Raw genomic sequence first — 23,555 nt, forward strand, 5'->3', positions numbered from 1 at the left:
TATGCTCCTTCATAAATCTGTTCAACATCATTGCCACATCAATCTGCAGATATGGTTGTTGTACAAAATATGCACTTTTTGTGCTGAAAGGCACATTTCCAGCCACAACCTAAAACATGCATTTTGATACCATTTTGACCTAAAATAATGCATTTTATGCCCATTTTGGTACTTTTTCTTAGCTGAAACATAGGGAGCTAGTTTATATTAAGTCAGATCACTGATCTATCTAGCTCTGTATGGACAACACTGATGGGCATCATTTTACCAGAGTTCCTAGTCCTACATAACACCGAGACCATATAACATTGGTCTTGAAAGACCTACATTGGCTCCCAGTTCATTTCCAAGCACAATTCAAAGTGTTAGGGTTGACTTTTAAAGCCCTAAACAGCCTTGGCCCAGTATACCTGAAGGAGCGTCTCCACCCCCATCGTTCTGCCTGGACGCTGAGGTCCAGCACCGAGGGCCTTTTGGTGGTTCCCTCATTGCGAGAAGCCAAGTTACAGGGAACCAGGTAGAGGGCCTTCTTGGTAGTGGTGCCTTTCCATCAGATGTCAAAGAGGAACGCCCTCCCATAGATGTCAAATAGATAAACAACTATCTGATGTTTGGAAGACATCTGAAGACAGCCCTGTTTAGGGAAGTTTTTAATGACTGATGTTTTAATGTGTTTTTAATCTTTGTTGGAGGCCACCCAGAGTGGCTGGGGAGGCCCGGCCAGATGGATGGGGTATAAATAATGAATTATTATTAACTATTATTATTATACCTAGAGATGCAAGAGATAGAACCTGGGACCTTTTGCATACAAAGCAAGTGCTCTACCATTGAGCTATGGCCCTTCGCCAAATGGCTGAGAACTGCATTGCAAAATTCAGAAAAGTTCCGAAAACCACGAATAAGAGTGTTCTACTTCAAGAAGTAAAAATCAGATCAGTTTTAAAATATGGACAAAACAAAATCTTCAAGCATCCCTATAAATAAGCAAGTAAAAGAGAAATATGCTAACATAGCTTTCTTGGTGGTATTCTAGTTTTCTTTTTTTATATAATATTTTTTATTAATTTTTGAGCATATTAATTGTCATACATACCACAAAATTTCACATCTTATACAATCTTTTTGGACTTCCATCACCTCTGATGACCCATTTTTATCATTTCTTCTGCATTTCTTAAATTCATATTGCCTTTAATTATCTTAACTAACATCTTCCTTTTTATCCAATTATGCAATAATTCAAATTATTCACCTCACAAAACTTCTTGCAAACCTACAAATGTAATCTGGTCATCACAATTACTTTTCAAATAGTCCGTAAATTTACACCAATCTTCTGTGAATTGGTATTCTAGTTTTCTATGTGGATTGTTTTTGAAAAATTATGTATTTATTGGTATAGAGGAACACTGCTGTATGTCACAAGTTACCACCTCAGTAAAAATGGTAAGCAATGTTACCTGTAAGTAACATATTTACAAATGGCATTAAAGAAGAGGAAAAAACAAGAGATTAGAGTGTTCAACCTATTTTTGAAATTATTTATAACAGATATAAAAATGAAAAAGATCTATTTATATAAAATACACACAGAAAAAAATAGCACACTAATTAACAGGGTGATCCTATCCATGTCTATTTTACCTTTTACCTACTCACAAGAAAGCTCAATTTAGTTCAATGGTGCTTATTCCCAGATAAGTAGGATTGCAAGCTTTTAGACCACTAACCACTAATAACTCCTAATTTGTCTCATAAAGGTCTTTAATTTGAAATACATTAAATGGAGGGAGAGAAAGAAAAAATATATAACTAAAGCTTGTTCATGAACATCTACATGGGGGAATCTAGCTTTCTAGGCTCTTATAAACAGCTCCTCCTGTTCAGGATCTGAACAAACCACATTTTTTCTGATACCACTCCTCTGTAGACAGAGCTTTAGTTGTTTCCCAGTATTTAGCTATTAGTAATCTAAGCAGATATTTAACATTTTCTTGTTTTACAAATGCTTGCACGTCATTCAGTGAAGCCATTCTGGGTGTCAAAACACATACGCGTGCCCATAAAAACATCTCACACAGTACAAATTGGATCCCCTTTCAAAAGGGGGTGCCATGCGCCTTGTGGAGCTGCTGTTCAAGAAGCGCCAGTCAAAAGCTTGGCTGGGGACACAGAGCTTTGAACTGTGACCCATAAATAACACATTTATTCTAGTAATTAAAAACGCAACAGAAGACTCGACAGCAACAAAAGCAGGCAGAGGTGTAGGACCCAGATGTATAATGAGTAGTAATAGCAAACCTCATCGGAATAAGAAAAGAGGGAATTCATTGATTTCAATGAGTATAATCTGAGTACGGTGGTACCTTGGTTCTCGAACGGCTTAGTTGTCGAACAAATCGGCTCCCAAACGCCACAAACCTGGAAGTAAATGTTCCAGTTTGCAAACGTTTTTTGGAAGCCGAACATTTGACATGGCTTCCACTTGAGTGCAGGAAGCTCCTGCAGCCAATCAGAAGCCGCGCCTTGGTTTTCAAACGATTTCAGGAGTCGAATGGACTCGCAGAACAGATTTAGTTCAAGAACCAAGGTACCACTGTATAATTAAGTTGGATATCATCCATTGTATCCTATGTTGTCTTGCTAGGTGGCTGTTGTTTTAAAAATTCTTCTTGTTGGCTAGCTCAGCTGCTTCGCTTTGAAAATGGAAAGGCGGAATAGAAATCCTGTAGCCAACAAATATACAGATAAATAAAATATTCTTACCACTGCTCCGGGCATGAACCCCATTTGGCCAGCAAGCCCAGACTTTTCATCCAGTCCTGCCATCTGAGATGTAAATGGCTGCAATCATAAGAAGGATAACCATTAACCTCAAGGTAAATCCAGAAAGATGTGGGTGGTGTGTTGTTGTTGTTTTGCAAGGTCAGGGGTATGTGTGCAGGTATGAATGATGATAATAATAATAAAAAACCACAACAATTTATTTATAACCTACCCTTCACTCCATGGTGGGTCACAACATTAAAAACAATTCAAAACAACTTGCAAGCATAAAAGTAAAGCGAGGTACTCAAGAAACCCATCCCTGCACACTTGCAAACCTTTAAGTTCCATTTAACTCAGCAGGACTTATTTCTGATTAAGCAAGTCTAGGATTTCACTGCAAATCTTACAGTCATTAGGAGTGAACTGTTTGCTAGGTTGTTGGGGGGTTTTGCCACTGGTCTTTTCGAGCTGAGATTCGGACCGGCGCTTCTGCCCCCGCCCCCAATCCTCACAACTTCCTGCTTGGCAGGGGGTTGGACTCGATGGCCCTTGTGGTCTCTTCCAACTCTATGATTCTATGATTCTATGATTCTAACTGAATGTTGATCTCACCATACTGTGATTCCTGTATCATTTATCACCAGGCTTCCCCAACCAGGTGCTCCCCAGATGGTGTTGGATTCCAGCTCCCATCATCCCTGACCATCGGACATGCTGGTTAGATCTGGAGTCTAACAACACCGAAGAAGGGGAAGGCTGCATTGCTTCAAAGTGTACTGAAGCCTGAGTAGCTCAATTGGTTAGAGCAGGGTGCTGATAACACCAAGGTTACAAATTCGATCCCTGTATTGGACAGTTGCATATTCCTGCATATTCCTGCACCACAGGGGGTTGGACTAGATGGCCCTACAACTCTACAGTTCTTTGATTCTATTATTCCTTGAGTGTTACAGACTTCTGGACAGCAGCCTCAGCTTTGTAAAGTTAAGGTTTTCCTTAAGCTCATCAATTCCAAAATCCATTAATCATTTGCCTTCAAAATTCATTCTGCCCTCACCTGCATTTCATTTGTTTCCAAAGGTATGCCAGGTTTAATTAAAAGGAAAATGCCTTATCCTCACGTTGAGCTCTGGGAGTCAAGAGTTTGAAAAATGAGCATGAATTGAATTATCCCAGGCTCTGCTTATTTTTTAAAAACTTACCCTGTTATCTCCCAAGCCCATGAGAATGATAGCCCTGTTCCCTCTCAAGGATGTCACACACGCCATGATCAAGAATAATTTCAAACTTAATTAAAAAGGAATAATTTATAATTAAACCAGCACTGATTAAACTTTCTGCACGTCACAAGAGGCTGGGGTAAATATCAATGTATGTAAATATTTAAGGCTGTCATCCTGTACACACTTACCAGGGAGTAAGCCCTACTGAACTCAGTGGGACTTACTTCTGAGTAGAAGTGTAAAGGATTGCTCTGTAAATCACTGTTTGTTACCCTCACACTCTGGCACTACAAAGCTGCTGTCAATCTGGATTGTCTGATTGACACCATGCTCATGAGGTTTCACCTAGGAGCAAAACACATCATTCTTTTTAAGCAGAATAGATGGCACAATGGATGCCAGACCAAAAATAAATAAATCTCCAGATATATAATAAGGAAACTAGCATTTCCGTCTCAGAAATGATAATTTTCTGAAGTACCGTATTTTCCTGTGTGTAAGACTAGCTTTTTAAACCCAAAAATGAGGTTCAAAATTTAGGCTCTTTTATGTGAAGAGAATTTTATACACGGGTAGTGCTAGGGGGGGATGTGCGAATGGTTTTTTGGCACGGGGCCCAAGATTGTAAGCAGTGATTGGCCGCTGGATTGTTGGGGGGGGGCGAAAATCGCTCACCCTCCAGAACACAGCACACAACTGCTCGTGTCGCTTAAAATTGCCGCTTAAAATCTCGGGCTCACACTTCGTTCCGATGAGTGAGCGATTTTCGGCATCTCCCCGCCCCCCAACAATCAAGCGGCCAATCGCTGCTAAAAAACTCGGGCTTGCGTCGCAGAAAGCACCTATCAGCTCCCCAATCGCCGCAGCAGCCGCCAAACACGCTCCTGCTTGCTGTGACAAGGGCGGCTGTCTATTGGCTGCTGCAGCAGCAGGCAGGAGGGCTAATGGCAGGGATCAGGCAGCTGTGACGCGAGCGGTTGTGTGCTGCATTCCAGCGGGTGAGCGATTTTCAGCATTCCCCCAAAATAATCTGTAAGGGTATCAGGGGGTTGCTCGAGAGCAATCAGGCAAATGCCTCCCTGGTCTGTTGTAAAGCCTTGTTATTGGTGCCAAAAAAAAACCTTCGCCATTCAGAGCGCCACTATTCTGTGGCTGGCTCATTCACTGGCAGAATCTGAGAGTGGGCGGTCCTTAAACCTTCCTCAGCAGAGTAGTTTCTTGACGCCCAGCCTGCACTTCCCCTCTCTGCGCAGAAGCCTACTGCGCAAGGAGGGCGTGGGTAACGGAGGGCCTCTCTCCTCCCCTCTTTGCTCAGGCAAGGTGCCCTGGCATCGCCTCGCCTCCTCCGAGCCCTGAAGCTCCTCTCTTTTTTTTTATAAGATATTTATTACAATTTTCAAAGTATTACAAAGTAAAATAATAATAATAATAAAATACAAAATAAAAATGGTTAAAAACAACTCATTCTTTCCATTACTTATTTTTCATTAGCTTATTTCCCGGACCTCCTCATGCCTCCCTTTTTTGTATTCCAGTTCAGTTTGTTGGTTCAGCAAATCCTTACCCTCTTTGTTTATCCTAATCATTGATCTTAAAATATTGTAACGTTAAATTTTTGCCTATCAATAATCCATTTCTCATATTCCCTTATAGTATTACAGCTGAAAACCACTTAATTTCTATCCAACATCATTCTAACATTCATTAATTTTACAATATTTCTGTAGATAGTCTTTAAATTTCTGCCAATCTTCTTCCACCGATCTGAAGCTCCTCTCCACTGGAGGCCTGGTTACTCTCCTCCGCTGAGGAAGTGCTGCTTCCCACGATCTTTGGGAGCTCTCCGTAATCCATCCGGCTTTTCCCCCTCTTGCCCCTAAGTCGATGGCAGTTCCCTGACATAATCCTCCCCAAAAGCTCAAACTCCCCCCCCCCATTTTATAAATTCTGAGGCCCCCAAAATAGATGGGAGCATCTTATAGACGGAAAAATACAGTACATGAGAGGTCAGGTCATTGTCATGCCTCATACCACTTTGAATTGCTGCCTCTAACGCATTCTAGTTTCAGCCCTTGGGAATTATGAAGAGGAACGATAATCATTGGAAGGGAATAGTTGCAGCAATGCCCATGGAATGGGACATTTTGGGTTTCCCCCGATCTTAAGTTTCTGCCAGTGTTCCATACTGGGATGAGATACAAAGCAATGAACTCTTCATAGCTAGGTTTTGATGGTCGATCTGTGGGGGAATAGAGGTTTGGAGAGCATGGCAAACCTCTGGGGTTGGTCCCGATATGCACTGCCCCCCCACCTTCCACCAAACATCTAGGGTAATCGTTTAAAGTACCGTATTTTTCGCTCTATAACACGCACCCGGCCATAACACGCACGTAGTTTTTAGAGGAGGAAAATCCGTAGGCATGCCACCCGTAGGCATTTCCTCCATAACACGCACAGACATTTCCCCTTACTTTCTAGGAGGAAAAAAGTGAGTGTTATGGTGCAAAAAACACGGTAGATAGCATGAGGATCCAAATGCATGCAGGCCTAATTTATGCAATTGTTTTCCTTTATATATGAAAAAGTGGGAAAGTTCACCTAATCTTATGAGTTATGCAGAGTTGGCAAAGTTGACATATAAATTACATGAGAAGGACAATTGTGACTCCAAGGAGGAATGGGAACTTTTTACAAACTATCTAAAAAAAACCCCAAAATGACTGGGACTCCTTGGCAGGTTTTGAATAAACATCCACAAATTTATTAATAGAATATGTGACAGATAAGGTAATGATATGTACAACTTTTAACATGCAGAGAATAATGTGTGCAAAGAAATCAGAGAGGGGGGCTGAGGGAAGTCTTTGGTGGGGGGAGAGGGAGGGATGGGGGGAGTAAAAATGGATAAAAAATGTAATTGGTTATTTTGATTGATAATTTGTTTTGTTGCAATTGTTTTAAAAAAAATTTTTAAAGGAAAGTTCACCTAGGATAGACCTGCATTTCCACAGATTTCTGTATAGATTCTTGCCTCACGTATTACCTCAGGCGTGTTTTCCGCAACCATCAAATCTGACAAGTTGCCTAGGCTTTCGTTTGTTTTACCTCAGGAATCTGACATTTACACAGAAATCTTGTCACAGAAATTATAATTCTAAGGTACAACTAGGACTTACAAAAGAATTAAGCAGTGCCCACTGTCAAATCGCATATTTAGTTGACCAAGATAATTATGCAACATATAAAGTATCTTTCTATAGGGTTGCCATATTTCAAAAAGTAAAAACCAGGATGCAACAAGAGCTGTTGAGCTTTTCTTAGACCAGGCATGTCCAAAGTCCAATTCAGGGGCCTAATCTGGCCTGCGGGTCGATTTAATCCGTCCCCTGTGTAACTTTGGGGTAAAATCGTAAAAAAAGCTCAACAATTTCAATCCTAAAAAACCCCAACAACTTTGGTCAGCCCTCACACATGTTCACTTCATCAACTCTGGCCCTCTTTGAAAAAAGTTTCAACACCCCTGTTTTAGACAATCCCCAGATTGGTTGAGATTTCTTTCACAAAAAAGCCTAGAAAATGTGATTATTCAATTGGCTTGCCTAAGATCCTGGACAAAGCGTCACATTTCTGAAACCCAGCCCCCACCCCCGTCAATTCCGCCTTTGAAATCCTGGTAAAATCCAGGCATATGGCAGCCCTACTTTATATGCAGAGATGTCACAAATATGTGCAGCCTGAGTCTGACACTGGAGGTCTCTTGGTTCAGGGCATATTGTTGGTCTCACTGATCGTAAGCCGCCTTGAACACATTTTTTTTGTTGAAAGGCGGCATGCAAACAAAATGATGATGACAACAACAATACATACAAGTGTATAAAAATGTTTATACACACTGTAGAATCATGATGCAGAAATATAGTAATGCTTTTATACATATTATACATAAAATATGCATATTTTGTGATAATTTTGCAGAGTTGTTGTTTTTTTAATGCACATAACTGGCCATTTGATGCAAGAGCTATCTGGTGCAAACAAAGCTTGATCAAATTGGAAATTTAAAATGGATTCCTCCTCCAACCCTAGCTACCTTCACTTTGTGTGAGATTTGGCTGAGGCAGCTTCCCAGCAGACAAAACTGAACCTTCAACTATTCTCCCTCTTTCTCTTTAAATTGCACAGTCATTTATTTCAGTTAATAAAGCTGGGGGGGGGGGGAATTCTAAATGCATCAATATCCAAATAAATAAATTCCCTGATTTCCTATTTCAATATTTCACCTTTTGAGTCCAGACGATTCCCAAAAAAAAAACCAGTCTTTGGCTGGAGAGCAAGTGGCATGAAACGTCAACACTATGGACTCGGCTACGTTAGTCAAAAAATAATGTTTCGGATTCGTTATGAACATGCAATACCAGATGGCAGCAGAGAGCAAAAAAAAAAAAAATCTATACGGTTTTTACATGGCATTTTTCCCCTTTTGTCATAACAATTTAATTTCTCACTTATTTATAGTGTTTTTTCCCCTGTGTGTGGATCCACCCCATGTCTCCATCCAAAGGCAAGATTAAACTGAAACCAACCGAAAATTCAAAACACAGTGGTGCCTCGCAAGACGAAATTAATCCGTTCCGCGGGTCTCTTTGTCTTGTGGTTTTTTCGTCTTGCGAAGCACGGCTATTAGTGGCTATTAGCGGCTATTAGCGGCTTAGCGGCTATTAGCGGCTTAGCGGCTATTAACGGCTTAGCGGCTTTAAGAAAAAGGAAACAAACTCGCAAGAACTCGCAAGACGTTTCGTCTTGCGAAGCAAGCCCATAGGGAAATTCGTCTTGCGGAACGACTCAAAAAACGGAAAACTCTTTCGTCTTGCGCATTTTTCGTCTTGCGAGGTACCACTGCATTTCTACATTTATTGTGTAAGTTTGAAATCCTGAAGTTCAAACATCAGCCTGCGCGCTGCTACCCTGAGTTTCTCTTCTTATAGTGCCCAAGACAAACATCACTTACTCTGCCCACTCCATCTGGCCCTGTGGATGGTTGACCGGGAGGCCCAGGGTCGCCAGGTTGTCCTGGTATACCAGGTTCCCCATCTATTCCTGGAGGACCACGTGCACCCTAAAAAGAGAAGTAGTAAAAATCAGGACAGGTATTTGCAGAACATAAACAGACCAACAAAGCTAAGTGAGCCCTTCTTGTTACTGAAGGTACCTAGGCAACGATAGCAGTATGGCCACAACTCCAGAAGTTTCAACCCTCACATGGAGTCTGTTGGAATATCCTAGAAGGTCTTGAACAAGCTGCTAGGCAACAGAAAATTCCCCCAGCAACAGGTGCCTTTATTAGGTCATGTGATCCATTAAGGCTAAATGAGCACGTGAATAAGTCAGCATTAGGTCTCTGGCCGAATGGCTAAAAGAGAAAAAGCATTATGTTGCTTTATTTGTTTTTCAGCTATTTATTAATGACCAGTGTAAAGTTTTGCAAATAATAAAGACTCTGAGAAACAGAACCAAATGGTGTTTATTCCTGTATTGGGAATTTCACTGAGAGCTAGAATACTGCTGCTGCTGTTGTAAAAAAAGAAAAAGATGCAGAAAAGCTTTTCTGTAAAAGGAACTCTGCTGCAGAAAGAAATGAAAACTCACAAATAGAAAACTCACAACATCACTGCACCACAGCTTTCCCAACAGCCTTAAGATGGGAGCTGTAACATTTGAAACGGCTCTTGAATTATTAGATAACGTCCATTCTCACACAGATCCCATTCATTCCAGGATAACCTGGCAAAACAATCATAGAATCATAGAATCATAGAGTTGGAAGAGACCACAAGGGCCATCGAGTCCAACCCCCTGCCAAGCAGGAAACACCATCAGAGCACTCCTGACATATGGTTGTCAAGCCTCTGCTTAAAGACCTCCAAAGTAGGAGACTCCACCACACTCCTTGGCAGCAAATTCCACTGTCGAACAGCTCTTACTGTCAGGAAGTTCTTCCTAATGTTTAGGTGGAATCTTCTTTCTTGTAGTTTGGATCCATTGCTCCGTGTCCGCTTCTCTGGAGCAGCAGAAAACAACCTTTCTCCCTCCTCTATGTGACATCCTTTTATATATTTGAACATGGCTATCATATCACCCCTTAACCTCCTCTTCTCCAGGCTAAACATGCCCAGCTCCCTTAGCCGTTCCTCATAAGGCATCGTTTCCAGGCCTTTGACCATTTTGGATGCCCTCCTCTGGACACGTTCCAGTTTGTCAGTGTCCTTCTTGAATTGTGGTGCCCAGAACTGGACACAGTACTCCAGGTGAGGTCTGACCAGAGCAGAATACAGTGGCACTATTACTTCCCTTGATCTAGATGCTATACTCCTATTGATGCAGCCCAGAATTGCATTGGCTTTTTTAGCTGCCGTGTCACACTGTTGGCTCATGTCAAGTTTGTGGTCAACCAAGACTCCTAGATCCTTTTGGGCTGAACATTTCCACCCATGGTTTCTTTTTAAAAGCCAGAAACATCAAACAGCCGATTATGACTTCGATACCATTTCCCCCCTTCTCCTAGAAGGATTTCTGAACTAAGAACCAAGGGTGGCATCCAGTTCTTTCTGTCTGCTGGTGGAAGGAATTTGTCAGTGGAAAGGGGGGGGGGAGACAATATTCACCAATTCCCGCTCTCCTTTCCAGCCCTTTATAAAAGGTAAAGGTAAAGGGACCCCTGACCATTAGGTCCAGTCGTGGCTGACTCTCGGGTTGCAGCGCTCATCTCGCTTTATTGGCCGAGGGAGCCGGCGTACAGCTTCTAGGTCATGTGGCCAGCATGACTAAGCCGCTTCTGGCAAACCAGAGCAGCGCACGGAAACGCCATTTACCTTCCCACCGGAGTGGTACCTATTTATCTACTTGTACTTTGATGTGCTTTTGAACTGCTAGGTTGGCAGGAGCAGGGACAGAGCAATGGGAGCTCACCCCGTCGCAGGGATTTGAACCGCCAACCTTCTAATCGGCAAGTCCTAGGCTCTGTGGTTTATCCCACAGCACCACCAGCCCTTTATACCTCCCTCTAAATCTTCTTCATAGGGTTAAGGCACCCTCCGAAACAAATTTAGGGAGCTCTTTAGGGCTCAGTCGGCACAAACAGCAATTCAGGTTTTCCCCAGATTGTCATTTACTCCACTCTATCATTTTTCACTCACACTGGTGCAAACTGAGAGGAACCTCTTGGGTTCCATGGCACACGGTTCAAGATTTCTAACAACATAATTCCACACAATGGCTTCTTTTCCAGCACAAGGCATATAGCCAAACAGGCTGTTTGGATGACAGTGAGGCAGGGGAGGAATGAGGAAAACAGAAGAAATATTTCACAGAGCTGTCTGGAATAAAATCTGTGGTGACTCATCTGAGGTAACCTCATGCACTTCATATCCTTGTTCATTTGCGACAGGGCTCTGCCATTTTGACTTTGAATGGATGAGTCACTTAGTAGCTGAGTATGAGAGACCAGGAGGAGAATAGATAAGTGCTTCCTAGCAAGCATCTTCAATAGGAAGGGATGGCCTTTTGATATGAACTACAAATGTGCTTCCTCTTCATGTTTTTCACCTCATCTTCCTCTCACCCACAGCATATTTTATGCTTGGGGGTTTTTTAATAAAAAAACTAGGAATATAGAATTATTGCTGACAGGTGAGAGATTCTAACTCAAGAAGAAGGTAGGCTCCCACAGATGAAATGAAACATCAAATGGTGGCTTCTGAAGGAGCCATTGTTCAGTGTTAACTATTGAGATTGAGAGGCCAGCCAAAATAACATCACCACAACAGAAATCTGAGGCATTCTGAAACTTGCAGTGGTCATACTGTGTACCATCTTTTGATTATAACAAAACAAAACTGAACATTGGTTTTCTAAATATTGTTATAGATTGGGGGGGGACCCCTAAATCCTAGAAATTAATTAATGGCAGGATTTTTATTATTTGAAATGTGAAGGGAGAAATACCAGCTTCAGAGCTAGCCTAAAGCAAAAATGACCCAGCCAAGCAAGGGCTGTTAAGAAACAGTACAGAAGCACTGAGGGCTATTGGCAATGCAAGAGAACTGTCTTCCTCCCTTGTCCTGAGGTGTGAAGAGAGGCTGGGGATTTGGAAGGCTGCCAGGGTAACTGGGTATGGGGCAGGAAAAAAGAGCCTTTAGAGCAAGGTGTGGTGGGAAGAAGAAGGGGGAGAGAAAAAATTAGGGTCCATGTTGGGTAGGCTGGATGAAGGCTGGCTGGGAGAGATGCCTTGGACTCCAGGGCTGCATTGCTGTGGGGGAACAAGCCCTTCTTGAAACAACCATGCTGTAAAATCTGGACCATCATCAACCTTTTATTCGACCGTCAGTCAGAAAAAAGTACATTTGTCAATACACAGTTAAAAGCTGTAAAATCTGGACTTCCTCCCTACAGACTGAAGGTGTAATTAGGTGAATAAACCATATTTCTTAAAGCTACGACAGTCTCCGCCGTGTCTCCATTCTCCAAAGGAACACAGACCCTGGGTGAGTGCCTGGAACCCCCTGGAATCTTGCTACTGCTCATCTGGTGTCTACCATCCTCCTCCCACCAGCCTCTAAGCATTCATTCAAAGAATCTGAAAAAGGCTTGCAGGTTCTCTGTGCAGAGTCTAGAACCCTGTGCAACCCATGGTGCTACGCCCCTCTGATGCTCCAGTAAATGAAGGTTGGTTCATATCTGCTTCCCCTCCCCTCCACAACTTCATCATATCCACAGTTATTGTTGTGTGAAGAGGGTTTAGGTGTTGCCTCGCTGGAGGCAGCAAGTTTGGTGTTAGTATTCTCCGAGAAATGTCCCATCTCTAAAGAATTTTTCAAGTGCAGGTTATCTGAAGCATGGACTGCACTGTATTTCCTTATGACTACAGGGGTCTTCACACGTTTCATTCAATGAGTGTACAGTTTGTCTACCTGTATGTACACAACAAATCAACACGTGTACAGTCTTTCACACAAGCACTTGCACACGTGAAGAGACAACTTGTGCTTGCATTCAGTGGAATGTGCTAACAAGCCTAAATTCCTTCTATTTCAGGACGATATCACGGGGTATAAAGCTGAGCACCATACTAAGGGGTTAAGACTGATATCTACTCTCACCCTTAAAAAGAAGAAGAAATTTAAAATGAAGAATATTAGAATTCCACTGCACTGGTGGATCGCTGCCTCAAAACAAAAGATTAGAGTTTTTAAAAATAAGCATTAGCTAGAGGCTAACCCTGCAGCTTCTTATGTCAACTTGTCCCAAAATGCAGTGCATATTGCAATGGCGTAGTTGCCTAAGGAGAACCACGAGATGGCACCATAACACACTATTATTCTTGCATTGCTTCCTCATTAACTCAATGCCTAAAATAGATTTGGGAAACATGACAACATAATGAAGTGCTTGCAGCCAAGGAACTGGGTGGCTTGTTCAAATCAATATGTGAAATTCAACACAGAGAGACAGAGACAGTCAGTAGAGTCTTTTGGCCCTCCTTGCTCCCTTAACATCGCCAACTCATAATGGTGCAACCCACAAGTGGCCAAAGGAATTCCCTTTCTCTGTAACTCTTAAAGGTACACTAGCCTTGCCAAGGTCTAGACCAGGAGTTGGGAAACTTTGGTCCTTTGGTCCAGTACAGACCTTGCTGTATTGCAAATCCCATCATACCTGGCCATGTTTGCTTGGTCTGATGGGAGTTGGAGTTCAGCAGCATTCGGAGGGCCATAGGCTCCTCACCCCAGTCTAGACAGAAGGTTTTAGCAATCCTATATCCCCTTGTTTCCTGGCCCACAGTTACCAGTCTTCCAAGACATCATTGCCTGCTTCCTTCCAGCCCATACAACACGTTCCCTCCTGATCGTAGGACCTATGTGCTTGTGCCTCCTTCTTGCATTTCTCCTTGGCTCTGTTATTTCATCTCCACATCTCTACCACCCATTGCTTCCCCGGGACTCATCTTTTCAGCCACTGCTTCTTTCCCCAGCTTTCTTTTTTAGTCATCCCGCCGATTAGTCACCATCCCTAGAATTCCTGTCTCTCTAAACCCCACTACCACAACCACCACAGCACCATGATGACCTTAAAGCTCTGCAAGGTTTTTCCAGAGGCCTGTCTCTCATTAACTCTTTCCCTGTCTTCTCTGCCCTTTTCACCAAGCCTCCTTCTGCTTCTCTTTCCTCAGGTTCCTATACTCCCAGTTCATTGTTTATTCTGTAGCTCTCCTTCAGAGAGCTTGCCTCCGGACTCAATGCCCCTTATCTTTCCTATCCGCTGTGTCCTAATCCTAGCCTGTCCCACAAAGCTGCCCCTGTCTGAAGCAGGAGTAGTCAATGTGGGGCCCTGTTGTTGGGCTACAACTCCCAACAGCCCAGCCAGCCATAGAATCATAGACTCCTCCCTACAGCTGTACCTGAGTGGGCTTGAACCGCCAACCTTTTAGTTATCAGCCAGATGCACTGACCCATTCCGCCACTGGGATGTTGGGAACTTTAGTTGAACAACATCTAGAGAGAATCTCATTGGTTAGCACCCCCGATCTAAAGGATCTGTAAAGTAAAGGTAAAGGCACCCCTGACCATTAAGTCCAGTTGTGGCCGACTCTGGGGTTGCAGCGCTCATCTCGCTTTATTGGCCAAGGGAGCCAGCGTACAGCTTCCGGGTCATGTGGCCAGCATGACTAAGCCGCCTCTGGCAAACCAGAGCAGCGCACAGAAACACCGCATACCTTCCTGCTGGAGCAGTACCTATTTATCTACTTGCACTTTGATGTACTTTCGAACTGTTAGGTTGGCAGGAGCAGGGACCAAGCAACGGGAGCTCACCCTGTTGTGGGGATTCAAACCACCGACCTTCTGATCGGCAAATCCTAGGCTCTGTGGTTTAACCCACAGTGCCACCCGCGTCCCTACAAAGGATCTGAGACAGGTTTAAAACTCTAGCCAACTTCAGTTGTGACACAGCCGCGTTCCCCATCTCTTATAGAAGTTGGACTGCAAACATTCCATACCATTACTTGGCCAATTTGTGCCAGACCCTTGCTTGACGTGATCATGAAGCAATGCAGAAATACACATTTTCTACTTCAAAATGCAGCTCTGCAATGAAACAAGACACTAAAGGCATATTTGGCACCAAGTTGTAGAAGGCAGCTTATTTGCTTTTCATCTAGCCTTTTGTTCAAGTTCCCTTGACACTTTACCAGTAATTGATTGATCAAAGGATGGTTTCTTGACCATCACTGAGGATGTTGACTCATCCTTCTCTACTTGACTCATCCTTCTCTGTTTTGGTCTAGCTATGCAATGCATTTATATTTGCAAATAAATTTGCAAACAAACCAAGCATTACAAGATACTGTATGCATCCAGTAATCTTTCCTTCCAACAGGAGGTCAATCCGGGGTACCATGCCTGCTGCAAGTATGGAGAACATAATATATTAAATAAGGTTCTTGAAAGAATATGTTAACAACTTACAGGTCTTCCTTTTGGTCCTCTGTCTCCTCTTGGTCCTTGAGATCCTGGAGGCCCCTAGACCAACAATTAGAACTGTTAGGGACATATGCATACATTTTGAAATAGCATAATGAGCACAGCACAGTTTGGAAGTTAAGTAATTATCTCTTTCATGAAACGTGGATTCATTGTCATGTTAACATTGAAGCTGCTCTCATTTGGCTCCATGTATCTGGGTACTCTGTGACTGACTGCATTGCCACAGTGTTCCATGGAGCCTTGTAAGCTTCTCAGGAGTTGGTCAGTGAGAAGTTTGGTAATAGCTGGTAAGCTTTCCTGAACAGCAGCCCACCTGGCATTACTAAACTTCTGCAGCAATATGAAGACACAGTTGAATATTGAGTGTGTTCTCCAGGTCTTGTTCTCAGTTCAGGCAGGACAGCAGTGAATCCCTACAATCACATGAATCCCTACAATCACATGAACTGATGGTGGGTTATAAATGTGCTCCAGAATCTTCAGGCTAGAATTCTGTGGCAGATCCATAGCAGTTCCTCAGCAAAGGAGCCAACATGGAATGCCCTCTCTGAAGGCAGAGTGCTTGGAAGCCACTGCCATAAACTATGGCCCATATTCCCCTAAAAAAGTTCACTATTGAGGGTTAAAGGAAAAACACATGAAGAATTGCCCAGAGACCACTGGCTAAACATCAGAGGCATACTCTCCAACATCTCACAGAGGAAAATCAGGGCACATGAGAAAATCACGAGACTCAGGCGAGATCACGGGCCCCCCCAAATGTGCATCTTTCAGGGCTGTGCTCTTGCAGGAGCCAGGTGATTCACACTAGGGTACAACCCACAAAAACAGGCATCTGTTGGGGCCACACTCTTGCGGGAGCCCAAATGAGGCAACCCAAGATCCAACTGCTTCTGTAATTCTGGAACGTCCTGCTCACAGTGAGACAGTTGACAGGTATGCAGATGGGGACAAGAAGTCAGCAACCTAAAATGAACTTTATGAAGTTGTGGAACATGTGTATAAGTAGACCCCTGCTGGATTCGGCCAAGGGCCCATCTGGTCCGGCATTGTGTTCTCACAGTGGCAAACCAGATGGCTATGCGAAAACACAAGCAAGCCAACCATTCTGAGCTGCCTGGCAATGTTATTTTTGCCTGCCTACTGAAAGCTATTTTTCTCCTAACCCTGGATCTGAGATCCAGTGGCGTAGCGTGGGGGGTGCAGGGGGGCCGGCCGCACCGGGCGCAACATCTGGGGGTTAGGGTTAGGGGGCGCAAATCCACGGGTTAGGGGGCGCAAATTACTTGCCTTGCCCCGGGTGCTGACAACCCACGCTACGCCACTGCTGAGATCTTTCACTTCCACTCAACGTGAGACCAAACGTTACGTTCCCAATGAGCGCAATGAAACTCAGGTGGCAGCTGATGTTAGAGAAAGGTCACTTTGCAGGGGCAGAGTTGCAGGATTTGGAGCACAGAAGCACCAGGCAAGGAGAGATGGCTAAACTCTCCCTCCCCCTGGTCCTGCAACCCTACTGCTGCAACTCCCTTGTCCCTACCCCATGTTTGCAAATGCAAACACTCACACACGTCTGAAAGGGTAAACAGACACTTGGGAGCATCTAAGTACAGGGAAGCATGGGGGGGGGGACTTCCTTTCCTAAGTATTATCTGTGAAGTCTAAAGTGCAGGAAGAGCAATAGGAAATGAAAACCGATTGGGAAATCTATATGAAAGACCTCATGCACAGCAACCACTAACAATCGTATAAATAAGAACTATAGCATGGCTATTCAGCATGCCCTAGAAGGCAGATGCAATAACCAACTCTGAAAGGAAGAGATCAGAACAGCTGCCAAAGATAAGAAGAAAGTGTGCACTGGGAGAATATTCCACATTCTTTAAAGAATACTGGAGTTAGTGATTACTTACAGCTGGTCCAGGCCGGCCTCGAATACCTGTAACCTAAAGACAGAGAACAAGTTTAATAACAGATCACAACTTAGTGAGGTGTAGCATGTATTTTGTGGTAATGATTTGCAGCATGATTCTCAGCAAGAATTCTTTTTGTCTGACAGGCTCCATTAACATTTCCACAGATTTTCTGCAGAAGGAGCAAGAGCCGGAAATGAAAAACCAAACACTATAAGTACGTTAAAAAGCTATCTGGCGGCTATGTATTTTCACTTCCTCACAGACACAAATCTCTCAGTGCTTGGCCTTGTTAGGGACATTGTTGGCCACTGGGGCTGGGCAGGAATTTTTCCACTTGGCATATTGGCCCTGGCCCTCTGTTTTTGCCTTCCTCATAGCAATCGTCACAACTTTGTGCGGCTTTGTCTTGGATGGAGGAGAGGTTGTAGCCTGTGCCTGCCCCTCCATGGGAAACGGGATTCCATTAAAGGGATCAATGAGGAGCTGCTTCTGTCCAGACACCCAGGCAGGGGCAAGGGCCATAGCACTCCTCAAATGGGGAAACCAGTGGGGGGACCCCTATTTGATGTAGGTCATAGCCCCTGCCCCCCAAGGTTGGGTTAACCCTAGAATACACTCCCAGCAGATGCTGGATTAAAAATGGTATATCCAATGCCTAAGCCCAAACCTTCACATCTGCAATAAATAAAGTTGTGGTCTATTTGACCCATTCTTCAATTGTACACATTGTCCTGTCTGGTTATTTTACAGTCATACCTCATGTTATGTTCGCTTCAGGTTACGTTTTTTCCTTGTTGCGTCCCACGGCGTCCCGGAAGTACCAGAAAAGGTTACTTCTGGGTTTTGCCGCATGTGGGGCTGCCCTTGAGACTGACCCAGAAACTCCAGCGGGTGCAGAATGCACCTTACGGGGTCCTCGCTGCGAGATCACATTCATCCGGTGCTATACCAGCTGCACTGGCTCCCGGTGGGGTACAGGATCAGGTTTAAGGTGCTGGTTTTAACCTTTAAAGCCCTATACGGCCTAGGACCCTCGTACCTATGGGACCGCCTCTCCTGGTATGCCCCACAGAGGAACCTACGGTCTGCAAATAAAAACATCCTGAAGGTCCCAGGCCTCAGAGAGGTTAGGCTGGCCTCAACCAGGGCCAGGGCTTTTTCGGCCGTGGCCCCGATCTGGTGGAACGCTCTGTCACAAGAGACAAGGGCCCTGCGGGACTTGACATATTTCTGCAGGTCCTGCAAGCAGAGCTGTTCCACCAGGCCTTTGGTCAGGGCACAGCCTGACTCCCTCCTTTGGTAATCCTCACAGAACTCTAGCCCAATGGTTGCCATCAATTTGAGTTGAATTAATTTTATAATGAAATGATTTTAGAATGTTGTACTATTTTATTGTTGTTAGCCGCCCTGAGCCCGGCTTCGGCTAAGGAGGGCAGGATATAAATAAAATTTATTATTATTCTTATTCTTATTCTTATTCTTATTCTTATTATTATTATGTGCGCAAGCATTGCACTGCGCACCTGCGCAGATACGGCGCTTCAGGTTGCGGGCTTTTCATGTTGTGAACAGGCTTCCGGAACGGATCCCGTTCGCCACCAGAGGTACCACTGTACTATATTTTACTATATCAGAGGCAAAGGGGTCACGAGGCCTTGACACACAAGTTACTGATTACTGTATACCATTATTTGACAACTGTTATTGTTTTATTGCAACCTATCTTTGGGCGGGGGGGGTGGGGGAATCTAAGGACCAAATGATGGAACATAAATGCCTCTGATAAATAAGTTGTTTTACATACTATGCCCCGTAAAGAGTCATATCAGTGAAAATTAAAATGGAAACCATAAGCAAAGGAACCCAGCAACAACTTACCACTGGCACAATTCCAGGTTCTCCTTTTTGACCCTGCAGGGTTGGAAACAAACGTTATTTTTTCTGACAGCCCAATAATAAGGAAAATTGTGCGGAGAAAATGCTTTTCAACATTCCACATAAAACATATGATGACATTATACAAGGGGGGGTCCCAAATTATTAGAAAACCTGGAAAACTCTTTTAGCATTAAATGCTAAATTAGTGCAGTTACCTAAAGCCTGGTCATGGATATGGGCGAAAGAAGCTGTGTGTGTGTGTGTGTGTGTGTGTGTGCGCGCGCGCGCGTGCATTGTGGTTCTTGTATTTTCTCCCCTTCAAAATGAATCTATCTGTGCTCCAAAAAGAGTACACAGTCTGGGGGCAAGGGCATGGAGAGATCTCCTTTTACATGAACATAGTTCCAGCTGTCATGACTTAAGATGGTGATGAGAAACCTGTGGCCCCTTCAGATGTTGTCAGACGCCATCTCCTATCAGCCCCAGTCAACATATCCTACGGTCAGGGGTGGTGGGAGTCAGAGTCAATCAAAAACTATAGGTTCCCCACACTTGAGTCAGGATTTGGGTACCTGAAGGACCTCTCTTTCCTGCATGTTTCTACCCATACCTTGAGATCTTCATCAGTCTCATGCTCCCCATCTCTAAAATCAGGTGGGTAATGAGCAGTGAGAAGCTTTATTTGCAATGCTCTGCCCAAGGATGTACTCTTGTATTCTTCCAGCACAAGCTGAAGACTTTTTAATGTTCTCAGGCCTTTAAAAAAAAATATCAGTTGAATGCGGTTTTTATTCTACTCTGTGATGCTTGTGCTATACCAGGAATGTCCAACTTCCAAGAGACTGCGATCTACTCCCACTAAAAAAAAAAATATGGCAGTGATCTACCCCATTGTATTGATCAAATATGTTGAGCTTTGGGGGGGGGGACCCAAAGTTGTTGAGCTTTGAGCTCCTGGTATGCCCAGCAGAGGACCTTAAGGTCCACAAATAACAACACTTTGGAGGTCCCAAGTTGTAAGGTGATTAGATTGGTCTTAACTAGGGCCAGGGCGTTTTCAGTACTGGCCCCGACTTGGTGGAACGCCCTTTCACAAGAGACTAGGGCCCTGAGGGACTTGACATCTTTCCGCAGGGTCTGCAAGTCAAAGCAGTTCCGCCTGGCCTTTGGTTTGGACTCAGTCTGACCCTTATGTTTTCCCTCCCCTTACTGTTTTGATCTATGGGCTACTTTTAAAATGAGGCTGCATTTTAAATTGCATTCTGACCTGTATTTTAAATTGGTTTCCCCCCCCCCCCTTATGTTTTATTGTAATTTTACTGGTGTTAGCCGCCCTGAGCCCGACTCTGGCCGGGGAGGGCGGGGTATAAATAAAATTTATTATTATTATTATTATTATTATTATTATTATTATTATTATTATTATGGCCGATTGACCAGGATCGACCAGGGGCGCCCTGCGATCAACCGGTACATCACAATCAACCTGTTAGACATCCCTGTTCTATACTACCCATTCTGCTTTTTATTATATTGTTATGATAGGTCATTCCATCATCTAAACTGTTTTCTTTGTACTTGCCTTCAGAATATTTACTCAAGGAAGGGGTATACATATCTGCCTGTGTGCTATGACTTCCTACTGTGTTTAAAATCCAACAGACCTCCCACTATGACTTCAGTAGTTGCAGCTTATTTGTACCAGCACCAGAAAGTCTGTATCTATCACTCGTCCCTGCCTTTCTAAGGAATCTCTATCATCTTCGTAAATCCTGAAAGATCTCAATGGTTTTCCTGTGTTTGCTCTTGCATATTACCGTGGTACCTCAGTTTTCGAACGTAATCCCTTCCAGAAGACCATTCGAGTTTTCAAACATTCAAAAATCGAAAACTCAATAGCTGATAGCTAGGCGTCAGGATCTTGTGCTCAGCGGAAGCCGCGTGGCATGTTCGACTTCTGAGGCACGTTCAAAAACCGAAGCATTTACTTCTGGGTTTACAGCGTTCGAAAACCAAAATGTTCATCAGTGGAGACGTTCGAAAACCAAGGTACCACAGTAATTAATTTGTGAGAGAGATGCTATTTAAGATTCCTTGAAGTTTTTTCAAACTACCATCAAAGCGCTTACAGTGGCATTTTATGTAATGGGTTAGTAAAGGTAAAGGGACCCCTGACCATTAGGTCCAGTCGTGACCAACTCTGGGGTTGCGGCGCTCATCTCGCTTTATTGACCAAGGGAGCCGGCGTACAGCTTCCGGGTCATGTGGCCAGCATGACTAAGCCGCTTCTGGCGAACTAGAGCAGCGCACGGAAACGCCGTTTACCTTCCCGCCGGAGCGGCACCTGTTTATCTACTTGCACTTTGACATGCTTTCAAACTGCTAGGTGGGCAGGAGCAGGGACAGAGCAATGAGAGCTCACCCCGTCGTGGAGATTCAAACCGCCGACCTTCTGATCGGCAAGTCCTAGGCTCTGTGGTTTAACCCACAGTGCCACCCGCGTCCCTATAATGGGTTAGTAGAGGGAGGTAAATAAAAGTGAGAATGCTTACCTTCCGTCCTCTACCTGGAAGAAAAGGAAAGAAGAGAAGAGAAATTAGCTCAGGTGGGTTCCCAGCACATGTACGGACAATGATTTCCATGCCTGAAGTTATGAGCTATATTTAGGCATTCAGAATGTGACTTTACTAAACATGCACGGAGCGGCAAATATACCGGTACGCTTTAACTCCACTTCTCATCCGTTTCTGTCTTCTGTGTAGTCATAGAGGCTTTTGCACAATTCAGAACCCTGGAAAAAATCAGAATTCCAACATGCACAGGGTAGCTTCCTCCATGCTGCTAACAGTGTTGGGAGTTGCCAGCACGTTCATGGGTTAAAAGATCGGTTGGCTGAATCAAACAGGAGACAAAAAGGCAAGTGTCTTAAGAAGTAGAGGCCTGAGGGGAGAAGGTTGGGAAGAAAGACAGGCCTGGGGGGGAAACGCATGAATTTCGTTACATGGATTACGGAATAGGAGCAGCCATGGAGAAAGAAGGAAAGCCTCAGGCAAGGGCCTGAGAAAGGTCTGTGTTGCTACCAAGAAAGGAGAGAACAAAGGAGCCAAGATGCAAGGAGGGAAAATGGAAACGCAGGAGAGGAGGAATGTCACATGCAGAACTCCCCAGTCATTCTTTGGTGCACAGGTTGCTAATTTTGACAGTTGCATGAATGTGTGATTTATTGAATGAAGCTGGAAAGTTGCTTAAGCCATCCTGCGGGAAGATACTTCCTATTTCAGGAATGCAGAATTTTATTTTGCTTATATCTCAGATGAGGCAATTTTGCATTTCCTGTAAATAAAACTTTTCTCTGCAAACCTTCACTCAGACCACAATCCTTTGTATGTTTAATCAAGTCCCATTGTGCTCAAGAATACTTACTTCCAAGTAAGTGTTTATAGGATTACAGACTGAATCTGCTATGTGCTGATCCTTGACAGCTTCCTTTAACGTTGATATTTTGTCTTTAAACCTAGCTGGTTGTTACATGCAATCAAAAGTTGGCCAGCAAGCACAAATAATCCAAGAAATGTTTTCTAAATACTGCCTCCCCTCATCATTTTTATCGAATTTTGCAAGAGCTACAGCTGGCTGGAAACCTATTTAGCACCAGCCACTTCTAACATGCATACTAATTATAAGCAAATGCCCAGATGTGAAGTCAAGCCATAATATAATTCTTAGGCAGGTGTTGACAAATGTAGTTAAAAGCATTCAGGCAGTCTACAGCTTTGGCATCGTCTTCTTTCCGCTTGTGTGGCTGAAATTTGCAGCCTTTGGCCTAAAGCCTGTGAAATGCACCCATCTGCTTATTAAAGCATGCCATATCTTGTCTTATTGCTTCATCGTCTAACAACCAGATGTACAGCTCTTGTTCATACTCCAAGTCATCAAAAGTAATCCAAATGGCAAATAGTAAAGGTAAAGGGTCCAGTCGTGACTGACTCTGGGGTTGCAGCGCTCATCTCGCTTTATTGGCCAAGGGAGCTGGCGTACAGCTTCCGGGTCATGTGGCCAGCATGACTAAGCCGCTTTGGCGAACCAGAATAGCGCACAGAAATGCCGTTTACCTTCCCGCCGGAGTGGTATGTATTTATCTACTTGCACTTTGATGTCCTTTTGAACTGCTAGGTTGGCAGGAGCTGGGACCAAACAACGGGAGCTCACCCTGTCATGGGGATTCGAAC

At 43.8% G+C, this 23,555-nt stretch overlaps 1 protein-coding gene across 1 annotated transcript in view; it reads right to left on the reverse strand.

Annotated features, from left to right (window-relative positions):
- Window positions 1-23,555, reverse strand: part of COL5A2 (collagen type V alpha 2 chain) — a 197,335-nt gene that overhangs the window by 82,027 nt on the left and 91,753 nt on the right. Inside the window, exons 3-8 of the mRNA XM_081194216.1 lie at window positions 21,879-21,892; window positions 19,327-19,359; window positions 17,446-17,478; window positions 15,515-15,568; window positions 9,004-9,111; window positions 2,770-2,847 (exon numbers count right to left, since the gene is read on the reverse strand). Of these exons, the coding sequence (XP_081050342.1) occupies window positions 2,770-2,847; window positions 9,004-9,111; window positions 15,515-15,568; window positions 17,446-17,478; window positions 19,327-19,359; window positions 21,879-21,892 (320 nt within the window). The remainder of the gene's footprint in view (window positions 1-2,769; window positions 2,848-9,003; window positions 9,112-15,514; window positions 15,569-17,445; window positions 17,479-19,326; window positions 19,360-21,878; window positions 21,893-23,555) is intronic.

The sequence above is a fragment of the Podarcis bocagei genome, assembly GCF_964188305.1.
Source record: "Podarcis bocagei genome assembly, chromosome: 1".
NCBI lineage: Eukaryota > Metazoa > Chordata > Lepidosauria > Squamata > Lacertidae > Podarcis > Podarcis bocagei.